The 20,556-nt window shown below is 37.4% G+C and overlaps 2 protein-coding genes across 2 annotated transcripts; both read left to right on the top strand.

The window, feature by feature from the left end:
- Positions 1 to 1,478: 1,478 nt before the first annotated feature.
- On the top strand, positions 1,479 to 9,296 carry LOC149116442 (QRFP-like peptide receptor). Its single transcript, XM_089283672.1, has 2 exons — positions 1,479 to 2,027; positions 7,868 to 9,296. The coding sequence occupies exon 2, from the start codon at positions 7,873 to 7,875 to the stop codon at positions 9,145 to 9,147; it is 1,275 nt and encodes a 424-aa protein (XP_089139798.1). The 5' UTR covers positions 1,479 to 2,027; positions 7,868 to 7,872; the 3' UTR covers positions 9,148 to 9,296.
- Positions 9,297 to 14,856: 5,560 nt separating this feature from the next.
- On the top strand, positions 14,857 to 18,468 carry LOC149116441 (prolactin-releasing peptide receptor-like). Its single transcript, XM_089283676.1, has 2 exons — positions 14,857 to 15,009; positions 17,069 to 18,468. The coding sequence occupies exon 2, from the start codon at positions 17,072 to 17,074 to the stop codon at positions 18,320 to 18,322; it is 1,251 nt and encodes a 416-aa protein (XP_089139802.1). The 5' UTR covers positions 14,857 to 15,009; positions 17,069 to 17,071; the 3' UTR covers positions 18,323 to 18,468.
- The last annotated feature ends 2,088 nt before the right edge of the window (positions 18,469 to 20,556 follow it).

Below are 20,556 nucleotides of genomic sequence, written 5' to 3'. Positions count from 1 at the left end.
ACACTGGCTCCATCGAGTCTTTCTCGATAACGGTTTATTCATCCCCTTTCATCACTGTAACTTTAACATAAAGAACTCAAAGGCATCGATTTAAATCAATTGTACTTGTGTTTACATTCAAGTAGGGAAATATTACATTAACGGGTCCAGTTGATTAACCGGAAAGGTCCAACATTGAACTCTGACGCTACGTGGGAAGTTAACAGTGGTAAATTTCATGTCTTGTTAACCCACCCAACATTAACGTAGCTAACATATTGCCTCTCATCGTTTAAGTGACCCTCTCAGACTACTTTAGCTACAAGAGGGCGGAAAATTAAAAACAAAACTCTCTCATTGGCTGACTGAAGCAGCTGTAGTCTTCAAACTTGCTCTGTGCTCAGGGAAAAAGGAAAATATGGCTCGGAGTACCTTAAATATTCCCCTACCAATATAAATATTGTGCATTGTGCTGATGTGTGCTTTCAAATAGAAGTGAGCACAGATGAACGAAAACCCAAAAAGCAGTGGCGAGATTTTCTGGTATGAGCGTTTAGGTTGCTTTTTCTTGTGTATATGTTGTTTATTAATTTCTCTGCTTACAGGTTTTAATGGTAATTTCGTGCTTTGGTCGATCTTACAACAGTTCGAAAGTCTTCACTGAGCAGACATAACTCATCCTCCCTTCCCCTGCTCTACACCTAATGAGTTCCTCTCTTCACTCCAAATTCAATATTTTAATTGGTCTTACTCAGTCTTTCCGAATCGAAAGTGATGCCATCAGGTCTTGTTCTCTGAGCCCGAGAAAAATACAAAAACAATTAGGAGGCGCCAAATAAACCGAAATCTGCTGGCTTCGGATACCACCTACGAAAACAGAGCTCCTAACTATCGTTCTCATGAAATCAAGAAAGGACCGTTCTGCAAATCGGAAAAAGAAATTAAATCAATGTCATTTATTTACACTCTTGTCATGAAATGAAATTTCGGGTGGAAAGGCTTCTCGCTCGGTTACGTTTGCGTCATTAATTTACTTATTTTGACTGCAGCACGGGAAGTCCAAAAAAAGAAAGGAAGCCATTAGTTTTACGAGTCATTGATGGCGGTTTTGGCAATTACATATTTTGAAAACATCACGCAATGACCCTATGCAACGGGTAAAGGAGCAGGAAATTTTGGCAAAATTTATCTAAATGTTTCATTATACATTTACTCGTTTAGCTTAATTTTACCGGGCCTTTTCTTCGAACCATTTTGCAAACGCACAGTATCTTTGAAAACACACGAAATTAATGACTGGAGCAGGTGATGTGAGCGGAAAACATGTAAGTTTGTTTAATCTTCAAAGATGCTACTTACATGGCATTTATCGGCCAGACAGCTTAACCACAGAATTAATCAAAGGCCCTGGTACCGAGTTTGCTTTCAATATTTTTGTTGATTGGCTGTCAGCAATCTGCCTGTCTATTATTTTACATCTGTCTGAAAGATATATAATCGCAGTTCACATCTCAATGCAACGTTTGCAAGCTGGGCTGGCTTACGTACTGAGTTATTGAATGCGGTTTTGTTAAAGTGGATTCACCATTGTATTTCTACCCACGTTGATGAATTTTCCCGCAAACAGTGCAGACGTCTCGGCCATCTTTTAGACCCATCTGACAAAGGTAATTTGAAAGAGGATCCATGTATTTAACAGTCAAATTTCCATCTCCTTAGATGTTGGTCACGATGGTTTGGCTTAAGTTAGATAGGACGCTTACCTAACTTAACCGAACCTTTCAGGCTTTGTCAAGCAATAAGGATTTGTTCAAGATTGAATGATGGTCACTTGAATTGTGACATGTAATTTGTATCACGCAGAGTCTATGGTCAGCTCAACAGGGACAGCGCAAGATTACTTCAATCAATATTTACAGATGGAAACCTAGAGATATCCGCTGCAGAGTGTAATTTTGATGAATATTTATGTCTTCACAAATTTGTGCGTTTTAGCAACAATTCTGTCTCACTGGGAATCTTTCAAAGTGCCACATGCGATCAATACTGTAAGTTGTGTAATAGCCTGCATTTTATGTAACACTCGCGTGTAAAATTTTTCCTTTTATCCAACCTGTGATTATGAAATTTCCAAACAACTTTTAACAGAAGTATCTCGAACCAACTGAGATAAAACCTTCGGGCTACCATGTTAAGTATTATTCCTAGAGGAAACAGATGTTACTTGTATTATTAATTCTCGTCGCCTTTAACTAAGTAGTCTGGGAGCGCTACTAAATATTCTTATAATTTTGAGGCCTAAATAGTGAAATTGAATAGCAAAGTTAATCTTGAATATGTCAACCGCTACGTTCTGTTTTCTTGAAGGAAAAAGACTTATTTTATAAAATAGTGAGTTTTGTAGCTTATCAAGGGGTAACTGTGGTTTTTAGCAAGACCTATTAGCAAAAATGACGATTTCTTAAATACAATGAAACTTCAATCCCGAAATGTTTTTCATGCGGTATTTTTCAGAGTATGACGTATATGGTAATAAGCCCTAATGTGTTGTGCTGGTAGCTCTTCCAGCTCGCTGATATTTATTTTAACAAGTGCGATATGACAAAATCTATCAACCACGCTGTTACGAATTTCTGTACGATTATTCATGCTAAATATCGTCACAACCTTCCGTTTATGATGAAATTTCGATATGCTTTAAATATGTTAAAACCATGAGATAATGTGATATTTATCTCTCCACTTTTCACCTCCCGCTGATTTGTTTTAATATTTGCTTTATCTTTCCAAGTAAACGCCCAAGCAACCATTTGAATAGATTACTGTAGCCATAACATTTGTTGCAATTTAAAGTGGGGAAACAACACTGATGGGTGACAGTAGCTACATAATAATTTCATAAACTCCAGCTAACGTGTAACCATTACAAAAGACTTTCTTCTTCTAATTGCATGAAATAGTACGATCGAGATCGTTAAATTTAGGAGACTTTTAGAAATATCAGATATCGTAAAACCATTGTTAGATGCTCTTCCGTGTTTCTTCTTTTAACTTGTATCATTGAACTATTTTTGTTTTTTTTTTTTATATATATAAGAGCAAGATAATCACAAGTGGTTTCTGTAGTAGATGTGCATATGTAGAGATCTTAAGGGTTACTGCGCACAAAAATTACACATTCAGAGATGACTTAACGCCTTGGGAATGCATTTACAGAAATCAGCCATAAGTAGAAACTAAGTTTATTTTCCTTACTGCCATTTTGTAAACAGAGTTCCCTAGAGGGCTTTCAAAGTGTGATCAACATTCCGCTATGGATCAGATCTTAACTGTAATTTACAGAAAGTATTCAAGACATATCAGAATTTCATCCACTGATTGAATGGCAATGATTTCTTTTGGGGGGAAATGAAAAGCATTTTCTGTGTTTCTTTAGAGCAACATGTGACACTTGGCTTCTGGCTACTTTTAAATCACCCATTGACATTAAAAAGATCCAAGTTGGCACAGCATAGAAAGCACTAATTTTCGACCATTTGCCTTTGGAAGCAATGTATTTTTTGTACTCGCGATTCTTAATAACTTACCCACAACTACTGTGTAACCACTCGGATTTTTGTTACGAGCTACGCAGTGGGCAGCGGTTACTACCCAATCAGGTTTGATAAGGGATCCTCCATTAAATGTGTCGATCATTTACTCGGAGAGGAATCTGCCTCGGCCATGAGTGAACGTGGGCATCTACGCCACCAACTACACGGACACCGGCCGGACGATTACCACAGCCTATAAAAATGTAATCATATGGCAGTCAACCATCCGTACGATAAAAATCACTGAAAATGAACAGCAGTTAAATCAAGTCAAGTCAAGTCAAGTCATGTGGCATAGATATGTATCATTTGTCCACATGCTAATAAGAAGAACATGTTCTAAATTCCAAGTTGATATATTTTAACGTCGGAAATGGTTACATTTCTCCCATTTGCAACATTATATTTCATTGCTCCTTGTCAGTTTCGTGGACTGCAATGAACTTTCTTATCTAAAGTCAGGGCCCTCTGAAATGAAAACAACAACAACAACAACAATGCATGTTATCGAAGCGCCGCTTTTACTTTTTATTATTTTTTAAGAACTCAGTCTTGTAGAGGAAGTGCACCCAAGAGAAGTGAGTCAATTCATTAAAAATTTTCCCGCCATAATATGCCACGCTGGGGTCTATTTTGTTGAGGCTCTCGATTGGAGGTCACCATCTTAAAAAATAGCGTTACCTTTTGACAGTTAACAGTTATAATTTTGGTTCTTTGACGGCCCATAGTATTTTTTACTTATTTGACGGTTACCCCATCGAAACCTTGTTTGTTTTTATTGCTAGCCGGTTATGTTTCGAGCTCAGTATTGTTACAGCTAATGTGTGCCATTTTTCCGAATATACGACCCACTATTTTGTTATTAGTTTTTGTCAAAAAAGACAGAAATGTAATTCGTCCACTGGATTTCGCACACGGGTCAAACTACATTTGCTATAATTTCAGATCGGTGAAGTAGGTAAAAGAGAACTCAACAAAGAAACACGAGTGAGCGTTTATTAAGAGAAAAATAATTTCAATGGAAATACGAGTCCTAGGGATACGGCTTCCTCAAGTAATAATAATATTAGTAATACCTTATTTAAATACGGTAAAAAAATTAAAGCTACTAGCTTGTGGGGCCAGGTGCAACTTAAAACTTTATTTCAAATCCAACAAAGTTTTAAACCACCTGGTTTTAGCGGTGCTGGGTTGAGCAGATAACGCTTTGAAGTTAATCTTATGTAAAAATTTGTTGTTTCTCACCTTTTTAAAAAAAAAGACTTACAAGTTTCAACGTTCAGATATGGTGAAAGAGCATTTCAGAAAAATCGGCCCCCGGAGTTCTTGTAGCAAAAATATTTACTATTTCTTTTAGAAAACACTGGGAGAAAAAGAAGGAAGGTCATTAGCTTATTGTAATTATCAAAATCCAAAACAATTTTCCGTCTAGTCATCATGACATCGGCAACTCATACTGGTCTTATATTTCTATTCTCTATTTTCCATTTGCCCATAATTCACTCTGTTTGCCCCCCAAAATTTTGCATAAACTATTGCTGTGAAATGCTTTTGGGAGGTCTGCATATTCCCAAGAGCATTTCAAAACAATAGTTTATGCAAAATTTGGGGGGCAAACAGAGTGAATTATGGACAATTGGAAAATAGAGAATAGAGTGTTTCCACATGACGTCACGAAAGCCATGTTGGTGTCCCAAAACAATCCAGTGGGAGTTGAACTCTTTTCTTATGTAAACACTTACTTTGTACATGGCAACTGGCCGCGTAAGTGAAAACGCTCTAACGATCGCGAGTCATAGAAATACTGATTTTAGGACATGGTTTCTTACAGAGGTTTTAAAAAGCCCATAACACGAAGAAACAATCTGATCTCCTTTTATTCATATAGAATTGAACACAAACGAAAAGGCTAGGGTCTAACATTTTCCAAAACAACAACTACATTAATAATACATTTCAACAGTTTTAATTGTTACTTTGACCCTCACGGTGCAATTGTCTAGAACTGAATTTTTTTTTTTTCTGTGTTTGCATGCTAATTAATTTTCTATTTGTTACTCTATCTGATTGAACAGTAACGGCATTAATGGGCTCTTGTTTGGTTATGAATTTGTTACGTCTAACTATTTACCTTTTTTCTTCCTGTATGAAGCTATAAATTGCATTTCCCTTATTCAACAGGATTTACTTTTTCAGCAAGGAATGGATTTGGAGTGCTTTCATATCACCAAAATTCTAAAGTCGAAGCCATTTACCCATAAACTGGCGTAGTATAACTAAGATAATTAATAAGAATTGTTCGGCCATGTTTTTTAGAACTTGTGCTTTTGCGATTCTGAATCCCATTGAGACCTACATCTAACAAAACAATCGCATCCAGTCTTCTCATGTGCGTTAAAAAAAATTCTTTCAACTTACTCTTTCGTGAAAAGCGTTCTGGATTCAATTTTGTATTTTTTTTGTTGTTGTTGTTTGCTTTTGTTTCTGTTGTTGTTGTTTTTTTATCGCCTATTTTTTCTCTCTTTTGCCGTTCCAACAAATCCTTCATTCTAATTGATATACCTATTAAAGCAGCAAATAAATATAGGACGTGCTTAGTCGTTATTTGTCGTTATTTGTTTCCCTTTTGTGGGTTTTCAATTAATGTTAATTCGACGCAGCGCGAATTTTACTCTCAAGATATAAAACAGAGTACACTCATCAAAATACAAAACGGTACGACACGTGTGGTAATGGTATTAATCATTCTCCTGTCACAAAAAAGCAAAACATTACAGCCACAGTTATTAAATTACTATTTTATATATATATTGAAAAGTCCCTTTTGTTAAAAAGCTACAGGGTCTCACCAAGATCTTAATGTCGCAAGATGAAAACATCAAAAATGGTCTTCTTTGTTTTAATACGCCCTTTAATTTCAAAAATGCCAATTTTATATTTTGGACACAGCTTCTCATTTTAATCAGGTATTTAAAAGATTCATCATGATAGTTGCTATAGCTCACGTTTTGTTTTTCCTTTATCATGGTCACGTGTGATGGAAAAGATTTTGAGTCTAAGAGGAGATTTGTTGTGGGGGAGTTCTGACTAAAGCTCTGGAAACAAATCCATAGAGTTTTTCAAAAGGTTCTTAGCCTTTTCACGAAGACACTACCACAAATTAACTTCCTTGTCATGAGATTACCCTCCTTTGTGCCCAGTAAACTACGAACAACCTTAGATTTTTGAGAGAAATAAGCAATAATAATAATTAAGAGAGAGAAAAAATATGACATCCCCCGCTGGGTGCCTTGTGGTTAGTTAGTCTAATCACAGGGGCATATTATTCACGTGCAAAAAGTAAAATAACAACGGAAGGAAGAGGTTCGTTTTATTTGGAGGTAGCGGTTGTGGAATTTTGCATCGTTTATTCGTATTACTATGAAATGACCTTTATTTAAGTTAAGAATGCTAACTTAGACATGCGTGTCAGATATCTCATTAATATGTTTCTTCAAACACTCTTTCAATTGTTTATCGCTTTGGCATCACGCATGGTAATATTTTCCAACTTTTGTTTCACAAAGAATGAAAATCAATTAAAATTGATTAAATTTAGAGCCTGGTAATTTCACGACTAGAAATATTCTCGGGTGCTGGATAAGGACTATAAAACGCCACTATACTTTTAGTCTAAAGGGCCAACTATTCTTCCTCGGATATAAGAACACAATTGTATCTTTTAGCAGATGTCAAGAAAACAGCGGGAGTGATTGTCTTAACAAATCGTTATATCCAAAAAATAATTTACAATCACAAACATGTAGCAATCATCGATTTTGTTTTTATTCCTTTCCAGTCAAAATGTCGAAAAACACCCAATTGAATTCATCTAGATATATAAGAAATTTCAAGACTGAAAATACTAAATAATTACTTAAAGTTGCGAGCAAATCATAGTGTTCACAAGATATGCTGAAGATAATAAATTTATCAGACCCTTGATAAGTGCCAGGAAAATTGTCAATATCGAATCAAACAGAGACAAGTCTTTAACCTTTTGTAAATAAACAACTTGCTTAGCGAGCAAAATATTTCTACTTATCTTCTCGCCTTGAATCCACGTTTTAGGTAAGAGAGTTGTGTCAGATGCATTATTGTTTTAGCTGACAGAAGTTCTTAAAAATCCAACATATAAGCGAACTTACAAGTACTCTCAAATATTGATATTGTGTCGTTACCTTACTAAGGCTCGTAGATACAGACTTAACTTAGTTTTGAAAGTTTACTCAACGTCTCGTCTTTCGCTCTTTCAGAGAAAATGAACTTCTCTTCAAACGACACTTCTGAAAACGGGACCAGTGACACAACAACAGCATCCACAGCTTGTTACGTGAATGATCCTTTCTCGATTAAACTTTCACGAATTGTCGCTTACAGCGTTCTCATATTAGCATCTCTCCTTGGAAATATTCTCGTCGTAACTTTGGTATGTAAATACGACAGAGCTCGCAAAACTATCAACTTGACGGTAGTGAACATGGCGGTGGCAAATCTTGTCATCACAACCGTGTACATGCCGAGATTAATTCCAATGTTCCTGATCGGCACCACGTGGCTTGTAGAAGGCGATTTGGGTTATGCTCTCTGCAAGATAGTTCCCTTTCTTCACCATGTAGCGATCATCGCATCGATCTTGACTCTACTAACCTCGGGCTTGGACACTTTGTGTGCCGTGGTTTTTCCGCTGAAAAATACATACACCACCAAAGCTGCAAGGTGGGCGATTGTCCTAACTTGGACTTTGGCGATTGCCGCCCGACTGCCCTATTTGATTTCCCTACGGACGAAGACCTCCAAACGCAAACAAACTTGTGGTTCAGATCTAGGCAAATTATTCAACAACGAGAATGCTCGAGATATATACTACACGTTTCTTTTCGTAATGTTTTACGTTCTTCCTTGGCTGGCGATCTTTATTTTTTATCTCATTATTGCGATCAAACTTAAAACGGGGAAAACTCCACGACAAGGGAGCATAACAGCTGCGCGTTTAAAAGAACTGCGAGTCAAGGCGACGCGAAATGTCATAAAAATGATGATTGTTATTACGCTTGTGTTTCTTGTCTGCTGGATATCATATTTCCTGGCCCAGGTCGCTTTTAGAGAAGTTCCATGTAGCTTTCGATTTTGGCGGCTATTTCTTGCCCACTGCAATTGCGCCATCAATCCAGTTTTATTTGTCATCTTCAGTACGACGGTCCGCAGAGGAATTAAAGATATTGCGAGGAAATTTCGCCGAACATCGCATCAACATAATTACGTTTGCGATACTTTCCTCGGAGCTATTTTTCAAACCACAACTATAAAGAAACGAAAACTTTATATTTCTTCAGCAAAGCGCAAGAGCAGGTCGCGGTCGCTTGCGTTCTCGATTGATGCGACCATAAAAATGGCCACTGTTGGTGAGTCCAATCGACGGGCAGCCACGCGCAAAAAAATTAGCCATGCAGACGAGTTAGGAATTGAAAATCAAGGGATTGAGGAAAATAACAGTTCACCGAATGAAAGTCTTACCTTTAATGCCCTGAAATAGATGTTAAAGTCGACACTGTGTATGTATAAGATTTTTAATGTGATTTAGCATGAGGTGGCACCATAAAGGGCCACAAAGGAAACAATGTGTTTCATTCTTTCTTTACGGTACAGTAAAATAAAAGAGTTTCCTATTGTTAGAAATTAAAAGCTGTCACAATTTTTCTTATACAGAATTAAGCCATTAATATTTTATCGCTTAAGAGAGAGGCGCGGTGAATAACAAATGTTCGGCTCAAATAACGTCTGTTATTTCAGCTGCAAGTAACAACTCTATAAAAGAACAAGTACTAGTACTTACATGTACCTCACAATAAACTAAACGAAATTTGGAACTTAAGCGTTTTCTATTATTAACGTTGTTCAAGATCTCTAAGAACTACTAAGCTCTTTCAAAAGCCTGTGTTTCAAGACGACCCGAACAGAATCAAACGGAAGCCTCTTGGACTCAGTTAAATAGGTAAACAATATACAGTATTTGACTCAAAAAACCATTTGCAGTCGAGAAACTAGTTTGGCCCAATTTAAACAAAGGGGCCTGAACAAAAGAACTTAATCGATTATTTGTTACATTGAAATTCTCGTGGAAACGAGTTAATGAGGATATTTCCGGAAGATCAAATCTCAATGAGGAAAACTAATTCCGCAATGCGTGGTTATTCACCTTCGTTATCACCACAGTATGTTACTACAGTTACAATATATGGTAACACAATTCCAAAAAAATGTGCGTGTCCTTCAATAGACCGTTTTCGTATTCTCGCTATTGTACTGGAACTAGCTTGCAACTGAGACTAATGCGGGGAGTCTTTTCAAATACAAATGACTTTAATCTCTTTTTAACAATATTCCCCTGCGTGTGCCTCCGTTACGAGCTAGTTCCGGTCCAATACCGAGAATACGAAAATGGTCTATTCGACGAATTAGGGAAAGTTTCTTTGAAGAAGACAATAATTCTCATCGGTTTAACTTCTCGGCTATCCTGCACGGAATTGTCCCCAACGTAAAAATCTCAAGTCCAAATTCACCAAGATTTTCTCTCGCGAAACGTACTGAGAAATCACTCGGTCACTATGAAAGCAATAGAATGGTACGTTAATATGGTGCTTTACTCATCTTAGTCCTCGAAGAGAGCATCACAACATAAGCTTTTTACCCTGCTTGAAATTTTATGCTGGCCAGTTTTTAAATGCTATCTATTGAACAATCATTAAAGGAAAATAACCGGCAATTCAAACCGTGTCTTACTGCCATAAAATACGACATTCGATCTCTCTTGCCAATCTCTCTCGCCAGGAGATTAGAATCAGGGCAGGTGGTGTAGGACACGGTTCACCTGATAGCCTTCTACCAATCGTATGTCGTCTCAGCCGGAGCAATCACGGACACATTTTTCATTGCGAGTGGAGAGTAGGTTGTCTTTTCTCGACCGATTTCTACACTCATCATGAGAATTAAACGAACCTTTTCTAGGAGCTGCTAGTGTAATATTCACGTCAGTTATTTGCCAAGTCTCAACTGCACGTAAGCATTTTTTGCATCAAAACTAATATAGTCAATGGAAATCATGCTATGTTAAAAATGTTCGTTTAGCATCCGCGCTTGACATGGATATTCTTTTGGGTAAGAAGGATCAGTATAGTGAATTAGGGTAAGACTTGTTATTTATTATTATTATTATTATTATTATTATTTATTTATTTATTTATTTTTTATTTTATTTATTTATTTATTATTATTATTTTTTGTTTGTGGTGCGTATGCCACCCGTTTGTTTGGCTGATGTTCAAGATTTTTGGACCCTGCTTTAGATACTGGTCTATTAAACTGAGATATCATCTCATTTACAGTGAATTTTCACTATCATGATCACTGCCTGCCTTGGATGTTATTGTTCAGTCATCTGTGGCTGATTAGTTTCCCCCTACTTCTTTATACTTGTTTTTCTTTCGAATTATGTTGGTAGTAGTGAGAGACTATACATAAGCTTAAATCATTAAATATTAAGTGTTTTATGTGTATTACACATAATCGTCAATCCAGCTGGAGGCATCTTTAAAAAGAGGGAAAATGGAAACTTTGTATTGTCATACGTGCAAAGATAAATCATACCAGAACCTGCCAATATTTTTGAAGCAAATGCTAAATTACCAGCTGGTATTTTAAAAGACTATGGGTTTGTACGTCAATTTTGCATATATTTCCCAAGAACTAAATTTATCTACCTACACTGTAGTTATGAAAAAAGGAAAGCTACGGCATGCTGCTGTTTACGATATCAAATTTGGAATGGAATAGACCAAAACAGAATACTTAATGACATAATGCAACTCATTTCCTATAAAGATGCATGGCAATCCCAAGTTCTAAGAGCCACTGAAAATGTTCAATATATCACATCTGCTTTAATTTCAAACTGTTGTTGCAATTTAGTTATCTCAGTCAAAACATGGCAGTATAAATGATCTGGAATACAGCTTTATACCCTACTTTATTATTCTGAATTTAGTTGGTTACAGTCATATTTACGAGTCAACGTGAGGAAGTGTTGTGGAGACTGTTTTTTTTTTTTTTTTTGCAAAATACAGTGTAGTAAATGTTAAAATCATTACATGATCATGTTTTGATGACCACAAGACTTACAGTGTATAACAAATTTTAAACTGGCAGATACTTCAAATGACCACCTGCATTGCACTTTTCTGGGTAAAGAGTTCCCTTTACACAAGTTACATTGAGCCTTAAAGTTCAGCAGAGGAGAAATATGAGGACATGCATTATGAAACCATGAGTTATTCATTCATTGCTTATTCACTGCGTCTATCATAGATGATTTTCCAGTTTAAAAACATATAAAACATTTTAGTCACTGCCAAATATAATTTATATGTAAACTTAATGTTGGCCGCTCTCCAGAATATGGTTTATGTGCTATTGTGCTGTTTTTTTGTCTGCTTCAGTGTCAGTACTTTGCAATTCAGTTTAAAAACCATGCACTTTGGAATTCAATTAGTTATTTTCAAGAAGACGTCTGTCAGTTTTTTTTTTTTTTCACATCTCCCATCTGCAATTTAAATTGAAACCACTGAAAATAGTGTGAAGTACATTATTTAACCAAAACATTCACTTCATGTAACTCAACCAGGCCTTCTTTCCATTGACCCTGATTTACCTTTTGCACGGCCTCACATTTACTGATTACCCAGAAATGGACACTCAGGGCAAATACAAGTTATATCCAACATCTAAGCACAATTGCAAGGTGAAAGGAAATCTCATCAGTTTGAACATTGTTATGGTAATTGGCAATGTCTGAGGCAAATTCATTAGAAGGCATTTTACTTTGAACAGATTCAGCAACATCAAAATTCGTGTTTCACTATCACAATGTCTACAAATTAGATATATACATTACATTAATCTTGGGGTGTAAGTTGAACAAGAATTTCTTCAAAGTGACCTGGTACAGGGGAGCTGTACAATTATTTTTTTACCACTTACATTGATTGTCCTCAACTTAAAGGTTGTTGATGCAAACAATACCCGACTTCTACAATTATCAATTTGCCATTACATATTTTTTACTGCATATTTTATATATTGCAATTTGTTGTTGTTATTTTGAAATGATCATTGCCTAAAAGCAAGCTGCTGATGATTCTTTGATTAATGAGAAAAAACAGCGGGCGAAACTCAATTAATCAAGCTTTACACAAGTTTTCAATGACGAAACATTGCTTTGTTTTCGAATTATTTTCAACCCTTTTCTTCGTAGGTTTTACTTCTCAGCTCTCTTGGCGTCGAACAAAAAATAATATCTGTCAACAACCATTTTGTTTTTTTTTGGCCAGCGATACATCGATGTACTTCAGACAAAAGTCGAGCTAGCTAAAAAGAAAGTCCCGAAGCTAAGTTTAATTCCGGCAAGTTAAGATGGAATTCCAAGATGCAAGAAGGAAATAATTTTCTGTTCAACCGTGAAGATTCGAAGTACCGCGGAGCTTCGATTCCTAAAATCAGTTGTCACTGAAAATGACGGCTTTGTGAATGTAGTACCAGACATCTACAGCTGACGCTCGGCCTGAGAAAGATTTGATATGGATGTTATTAGGGATTTCTCTCAGCGTTGGAAGCGAGCAAACCTCCTGTAAGTCATATTTCCATATCGCGATGTTTGCCGTTCGGCAAAAAAAAAAAATGAAAATGAGCTCGAGCGAAAATTTCTCCCGGCACGCTTTGCGAGTAGTGTCCATCACGGCCTTAGGGCAGGGGGAGGAAGATGACTGAAATTTCAGACTACTCGAGATGAAACAGTTTTACAATTCGGATAATGTGTTTTTACACGCTTTGCGAGTAGTGTCTATCACCACCTCAGGGCAGAGGGCGGAAGACGACTGACATTTCAGACTACTCGAGATGAAACAGTTTTACAATTCGGATAATGTGTTTTTATACGCTTTGCAAATAGTGTCCATCACCACCTTAGGGCAGAGGGCGGAAGATGACTGACACTTCGGACTACTCGAGATGAAACAGTTTTATAATTCGGAAAATGTGTTTTTATTGAATGAATGGCCAATTAAGACTTGCTTGCAGGGAATCATCAAGAAACACCCAGTCCACGGTGACGGATACAACTACCATGACTCCCTACACGCACGTATCATAGGAAGAACTAGCCATTCAGACTGTTGAAATTAAAAAAATGTATTGATCGAGTCCCATGTTGTATTGCGTCGGCTATGCTGTGTGCCAATTGCCTCCAATCAGAGCCCTTCCTTCTCTACCCCGCAGGTGTTCGTTATAAAATTTCGCGGTTTGAGGTAAGTGCACACGCAAAGTTGAATGGGTCGATCGCGCGGCGAACCTCTACAAACTCCGTGGGCAATTGTAGGTCGCGTTTTCGTACATCCTTCTCGATTTCTTGTACAACAATAGATTTTTTTCGGGAATTTATTGCTAATTATGTCGCTGCACTTTACATATGCATTCGTCGTTTTCATAGTATCGAAAACAAAAAGAAGCAATAGACTGTTTTACTGTCATTCACTGTCCTATTTTCCACGCAACACAAAGTTCAGATCCATAAGGACGTTTTTAAGTTCAAACTGCGAAAACACTGACAAAACTATGACTACTGACTTAGCAACAAACCATGAAACTGAGCCGGACGAACGCCTCAGACGTTGAAAAATTCAATGGGTCTTCGTGAACAGAAATTCGAAGGTGAAGCAAATAACATGCAATTCGATAAAGAGTATACTCTACGAAGCAACTTGAACAGAATATATAAATACCATTATTGTTAATATACGCGGGCAGATAGGAACTTGGCCTCTTAAAAACCGTGCTCAGCAGGCCGCACATGAGTGACAGCGGGCTGCTAATGCATTATCAGCCCTACAGCTGATTGGTTCTTGCTTCATCATCCGATGGATTCATTTTTGAAATTTTTGAAATGTTTCTTCCATGCATATTGTTTCAAACTGTGTCACCATTAAGTATGGACCTGAATATATAGAGTGGGTTTAAAACCAACACAAGGCATACTATATTTATTTCCGTAAAGTGAAAAATGCCTTTATAAAAATGTTTAATCTTTTCAAGAAACAAATATATCTTAGGGCACATTATTCCATAATTTGCCTTTTAAGCACTCCATGAACCGAAACAGGTTATTCTAAGGAACTTAGCCAACCCTACCAACCACCTTCATCTAGTATGCGCTATTAGTCACAACAGCTTTCACTCGAGCAGACCACGTCAATTCTATTGAAATTGCTTTTATTTCAACCAACTTGCAAAACAGTCAGTACAGAAAGTCCATTCCTTGAGATTTCAGATACCTCGATAACTCAGGAAGGTAAGTTTCTACTTACTAGTGTTAAAAGTAGATATTTCTGTATCATGGCAATGGACTGCTCACGGTTCGAGTAAAATCGAAAAAGATTATAAACAAGAGATAAACAAAGCTAGTTGATGGGCCGATGGCATGACAGCGGCGTTACTTATTCTTGAAGCAAAAAGCAAATTGAACTCTTTAGGTCGTCGATCGTAGAGCAACTAATGTGTTTTGAGGATTCGAGATTATCAGGTCTATGTCCTTCACGTATTTATTGCAGTCTATTCTAATTAACAATTAGATTATTCCCTCTCGATTTCTATGAGGTGATAGTCGATGAGGCCGAAAGCCGAATCAACTATGGCCTCCTAAAAATCGAGAGCGAATAATCGAATTGTTTTAGTAGAATTCTAACTTACTGAAATTTCCTTAAAATTATGATTCCAGTTATTTCTGGTCTTGGTCTTAAACTTCACGCTTTGGAGGATTCGAGCGGATTGAATTAATTATCAATTTGACATTTGCAGTTAATTGTCAATTTGACATTTGCGCTTCAGTTTCTTTCAAAAATTGCGAGTCTTCTCAGCGATTTTGTTTATTTATTTGTTTCTAAATATCCTTTGAAAACTTCGATCGGGAAAACGAAGAAACTTTCCAATTTTGTCGACCACACCGAGCCATAGCACACTAGCTGATGGCTGATTACATAGCGTGCAATGGCTCAACCTTTCAGATTACAGCATTTTCTTTAGTATACTAGTAGAATTCTACTAAATTGTTTTAGTTAGCTGAGCTACTCGTACACTCGTATACGAGTATACTATACTATCAGTATACTATACTATCAGTCATTAGAGTGCCGTGGCTGTCGATCGTCCACAAATGCGACGTTTTTATCGTTTTTTCCGAAGTTTTGGAAGAAAGTTTAGATGTAAATGGATAATTAAATTCCTTAGAAGACTAAAAGAAGGACATTAGCGGTTTCTTGACTTTAAAAACTTGAAATTATTGAAAAAACGGGTGCGCGCGCATAAACAACTGCAAATTTACCAAGGACAATTCAATGCGTGCGATTTTGTTAAAGCGTAAAGTTCAGTACAACAACAGTTTGTTTCTACTACTGGAAACAACTAAAAGAATTTACAAGATTATAATTATAAATAAATAAACAGTACAGTACATACAGTAGTGGGACACCGAAAATAACTAAAAAGCTAAACTAGTTGGGTGACGGTAGTTATAAGAATTAAAAATGTGACAGTCAAGAAAGAGGCACAACAAATACATTGGTACACATAAATGTCATAAACTTGGTACAAGAGTAAATATACAATAATGTGTATACAATAATGTGTAGAAAGATAATTAGAAACTGTTATTTGCCTTTATTTCAGTAAGAATTCTACTAAAACAATTAGATTATTCGCTCTCGATTTCTATGAGGCGAAAGTTGATTCGGCCTGCGGCCTCATCAGCTATCACCTCATAGAAATCTCGAGCTCATAATCTAATTGTTAACTAGTATATATCCACTAACGTTCTATCGCGAATGGCGTTCTCTTATTGGTTACGCCACTCAATATATATTCTGTTGTAGATAGTAAGTAACGTAGAAGCGAGCGCTTGTTAACTAATTGTGGGCCGCTTTTGTGCATTTACCAAGTGTCTGTTAACAGGACTTAGATAAAGTTTTGAACGACTAGTAGATTTATACTAAAACAATTAGATCATTCCAGGATTATTCGCTCTCGATTTCTATCTTCTCGCCTTAAATCCGCGTGTTGTGTCAAATGCACTATTGTTTAAGCTGAAAGAAGTTCTTAAAAATCCAACATATAAACGAACTTACCAGAAATCTCCAATATTGATGTTATGTCATTAACATGCTGAGGCTCGTACATACAGACTAAAGTTAATTTTGAAAGTTTACTCAACGTCTCGACTTTCTTTCTTTCTTTCTTTCTTTCTTTCTTTTTTTTTCTTAATGCAAATTTATTTACAGGAAAAACACTTACACTACTTACTGTACTAATACTATAGTTAAATTTACACTTACGTCTCGTCTTTCGCTCTTTCACAGAAAATGAACTTCTCTTCAAACGACACTTCTGGCAACGGAAACAATGGCACAACAACAGCATCCACAGCTTGTTACGTGAATGATCCTTTCTCGATTAAACTTGCACGGATTGTCGCTTACAGCGTTCTCATATTAGTATCTCTCCTCGGAAATATCCTCATTGTAACTTTGGTATGCAAATACGGCAGAGCTCGCAAAACTATCAACTTGACGGTAGTGAATATGGCGCTGGCAAATCTTGTCATCACAACCGTGTACATGCCGAGATTAATTCCAATGTTCCTGATCGGCACCGCATGGCTTGTAGAAGGCGATCTGGGCTATGCTCTGTGCAAGATAGTTCCCTTTCTTCACCATGTAGCGATCATCGCCTCGGTATTGACCCTACTAACCTCGGGCTTGGACACTTTCTGTGCCGTGGTTTTTCCGCTAAAAAATACATTCACCACCAAGGCTGCGAGGTGGGCGATTTTCTTAACTTGGGCTTTGGCGATTGCCGCCCGACTGCCCTATTTGATCTCCCTGCGGACGAAGACCTCAAAAGCCAAACAAACTTGTGGTTCAGATCTAAACAAATTATTTAGCAACGAGAATGCTCGAGACATTTACTACACGTTTCTTTTTGTAATGTTTTACGTTCTTCCTTGGCTGGCGATCTTCATTTTTTATCTAATTATTGCGATCAAACTTAAAACGGGGAAAACCCCACGACAAGAGAGCACAACAGCTGCGCGTTTAAAAGAACTGCGAGTCAAGGCGACGCGAAATGTCATAAAAATGATGATTGTTATTACGCTTGTGTTTCTTGTCTGCTGGATATTATATTTCCTGGCCCAGGTCGCTTTTAGAATAGTTCCATGCAGCTTTCGATTTTGGCGGCTATTTCTTGCCCACTGCAATTGCGCCATCAATCCAGTTTTATTTGTCGTCTTCAATACGACGGTCTGCAGAGGAATTAAAGATATTGCGAGTAAATTCCGCCGAACATCGCATCAACATAATTACGTTTGCGAAACCTTCCTCGGAACTATAAAGAAACGAAAACTATATATTTCTCCAGCAAAGCGCAAGAGCAGGTCGCTGGCGGTGTCAACTGATGCGACTATAAACATGGCCACTGTTAGTGAGTCTAATATACCGGCATCTACACGCAGAAAAATTGGCCATGCAGACGAGTTAGGAATTGGAAATCAAGGGATTGAGGAAAATAACAGTTCTCCGAATGCAACTCTTAGTTTTAACACTTTGAAATAGATGTTAAGGTCGACACAGTGTATGTGTATAAGATTTTTAATGTGATTTGGCAGGAGGAGGAACCATAAATGGCCACTATGGAAACAATATGTGATATCCTTTCTTAACGTTACGGTAAAATAAAAGAATTTCTTATTGCTAGAAAAGCTGTCAAAATGTTTCTTATAGAGAAGCCGTTAATGTTTTATCGCTTGAGAGAGAAGCGCTGTGAATAACAAATATTAGGCTCAAATAAAGTTTGTTATTTCAGCTGCCAGTAACAACTCTATAAAAGGCCAATTACTACTAACACGTACCTCTCAATATCCTAAACGAAATTTGGAACTTAAACGTTTGCTATCATTAACGGTGTACATGGTCTCTTTAAAACTGCTGAGCTCTTTCAAAAGCATGTGTTTCAAGAAGAACCCAACAGAATCAAACGGAAGCCTCTTGGACTCAGTTAAATGGCAAACAATGTACAGTATTTGACTCGAAAAACCATTCGTGCTCGAGAAACCAGTTTGGCCCAACTAAAACAAAGGGGCCTGAACAAAAGCACTAACTGATTGTTTTTATATTTAAATCTTTGTGGAAACGACTTAATGAGGACATTTCGGACGAGCAAATGATATTCAGCTACAGGAAAGTGTTAAAAAAGATTCGGGAACACAACGCGGTATCGGTGCGTGCTCTTCAACGCCAAGACGGAGAAACGACATTCTCCAGGCACGAGATTCGTTTAAGCAGATCTTTATTTGCTGTGGTTTTTGCCTTCATGTTGTGCTGGATACCCTCGTGGATCATCACCATCCTAACGCGCTTCAGCGTCATATGAACGATGCCACGAAATGTTCAACTGCTATGCACTTTCTTCCTGAATTTGTCCAATACCATTAATCCTTTCATCTACGCAGGAATGAATCCCTTGTTCAGAAAAGAATTTCGGAGAATCATCTGTTGCAATTCTGGGAAGAAAATCGAGGACACTCAACAAACATCCACTGCGGATACAACACAAAGATCAAATACGCTCTCGCCAAGATCAGAAAATGTAACTATCAGTCAGCAGGAGATGCAGATGAGGAATCACGGCGGACGGACGTGGTCTCCCGCTCCCTGATTTCGTAGTTGAGAAGAGCCACGACTGGCCATTTAGTCTAGCTCAAATGCAATTAGTGATGACCTTTTAGCATCCATAAAATATTTGATGTTTGCTACTTGTACTCATTGTAATGCACTCGGAACGAGTTCAAGCTCCTCCGACAAGCCAACGCCGAAACAAAACAAGCAGAAGAGCGAGAAAATGGAAGGAAACCAAGAAACCGACTCGCTTATCTCCATGGAAATACTCCTTGATAAATTAATCGCCATAGAATCACGTATGGAAGACAATTTCTCCAATCTACACACACACAGATTGCTGAACTTACGTGCGAATTCAAACATGAAATAAGTAACGTCAAATCAACACGGAATGAATTAGACAACTGAATCTGTGAAATACGAGTGGGCAAGCATCGGAGACTTACAGTAAGAGTACAAAGGTTAGCCCTCAACGATTCGCTCTCTCCAAAAATGATGGACGAGCAAGCTGCGGAAATTCTAAGGGTCAATCTGAAAAAGCTCCAAGCCGAGAACGAAAAGCTTACAACGGCCTTGAAAGAATTAAGACCAGGAGAATCTTGTCGCCCTTGAGAACTATACGAGAAGATAAAATTTGCCTTACATGAATATCCCCGAAATTCATGGTGAAAACTGCCAGGATATCATTTATGATGTTCTAGAAAATGACCTCGATCATCGCAAGATTTGTTGTGAGAAAAGACAGTTATGCTGTATTTTCGGTCAAAAACCGGCTCAAGTCCTTAGTCAGGTGCGGTGAAGCGTAAATCACCCAAGACTTAACTCGAGATATTCCGAAAAAAAAGGAAAACCATTATGCAATCCCTGTTCGCTGCTAAACATGCTGCTCAGGACGCGAAGCTAAGGTACTCAACAGAAGTCTCTTTCAGTCGATAACAATCTATTTAACATCTCGAATATTCCAGTTGTGTTTCAAGTAGCTCCCACCTAATTTGCAGACTCTAATATTTATGACATCCAACAACGACAATGGTCAATAGCTCTACATTGTATCTCATCGAGCTAAGTACCTAAATCTCCTTTTTGTTTATGTTCTCATGTAAGCACCATGCGGTTGTGGTCTTTAGGTTTATTACGCTAAACTTCCTTTACTTTACATGTAACACTAA

Source organism: Orbicella faveolata, unplaced genomic scaffold, assembly GCF_042242905.1.
Source record: "Orbicella faveolata isolate gen_17 unplaced genomic scaffold, um_ofav_v1 contig_12, whole genome shotgun sequence".
NCBI classification, from domain to species: domain Eukaryota; kingdom Metazoa; phylum Cnidaria; class Anthozoa; order Scleractinia; family Merulinidae; genus Orbicella; species Orbicella faveolata.
The sequence above is the reverse complement of the archived record's forward strand: the minus strand, read 5'-3'. Positions and strand labels throughout refer to the sequence as shown.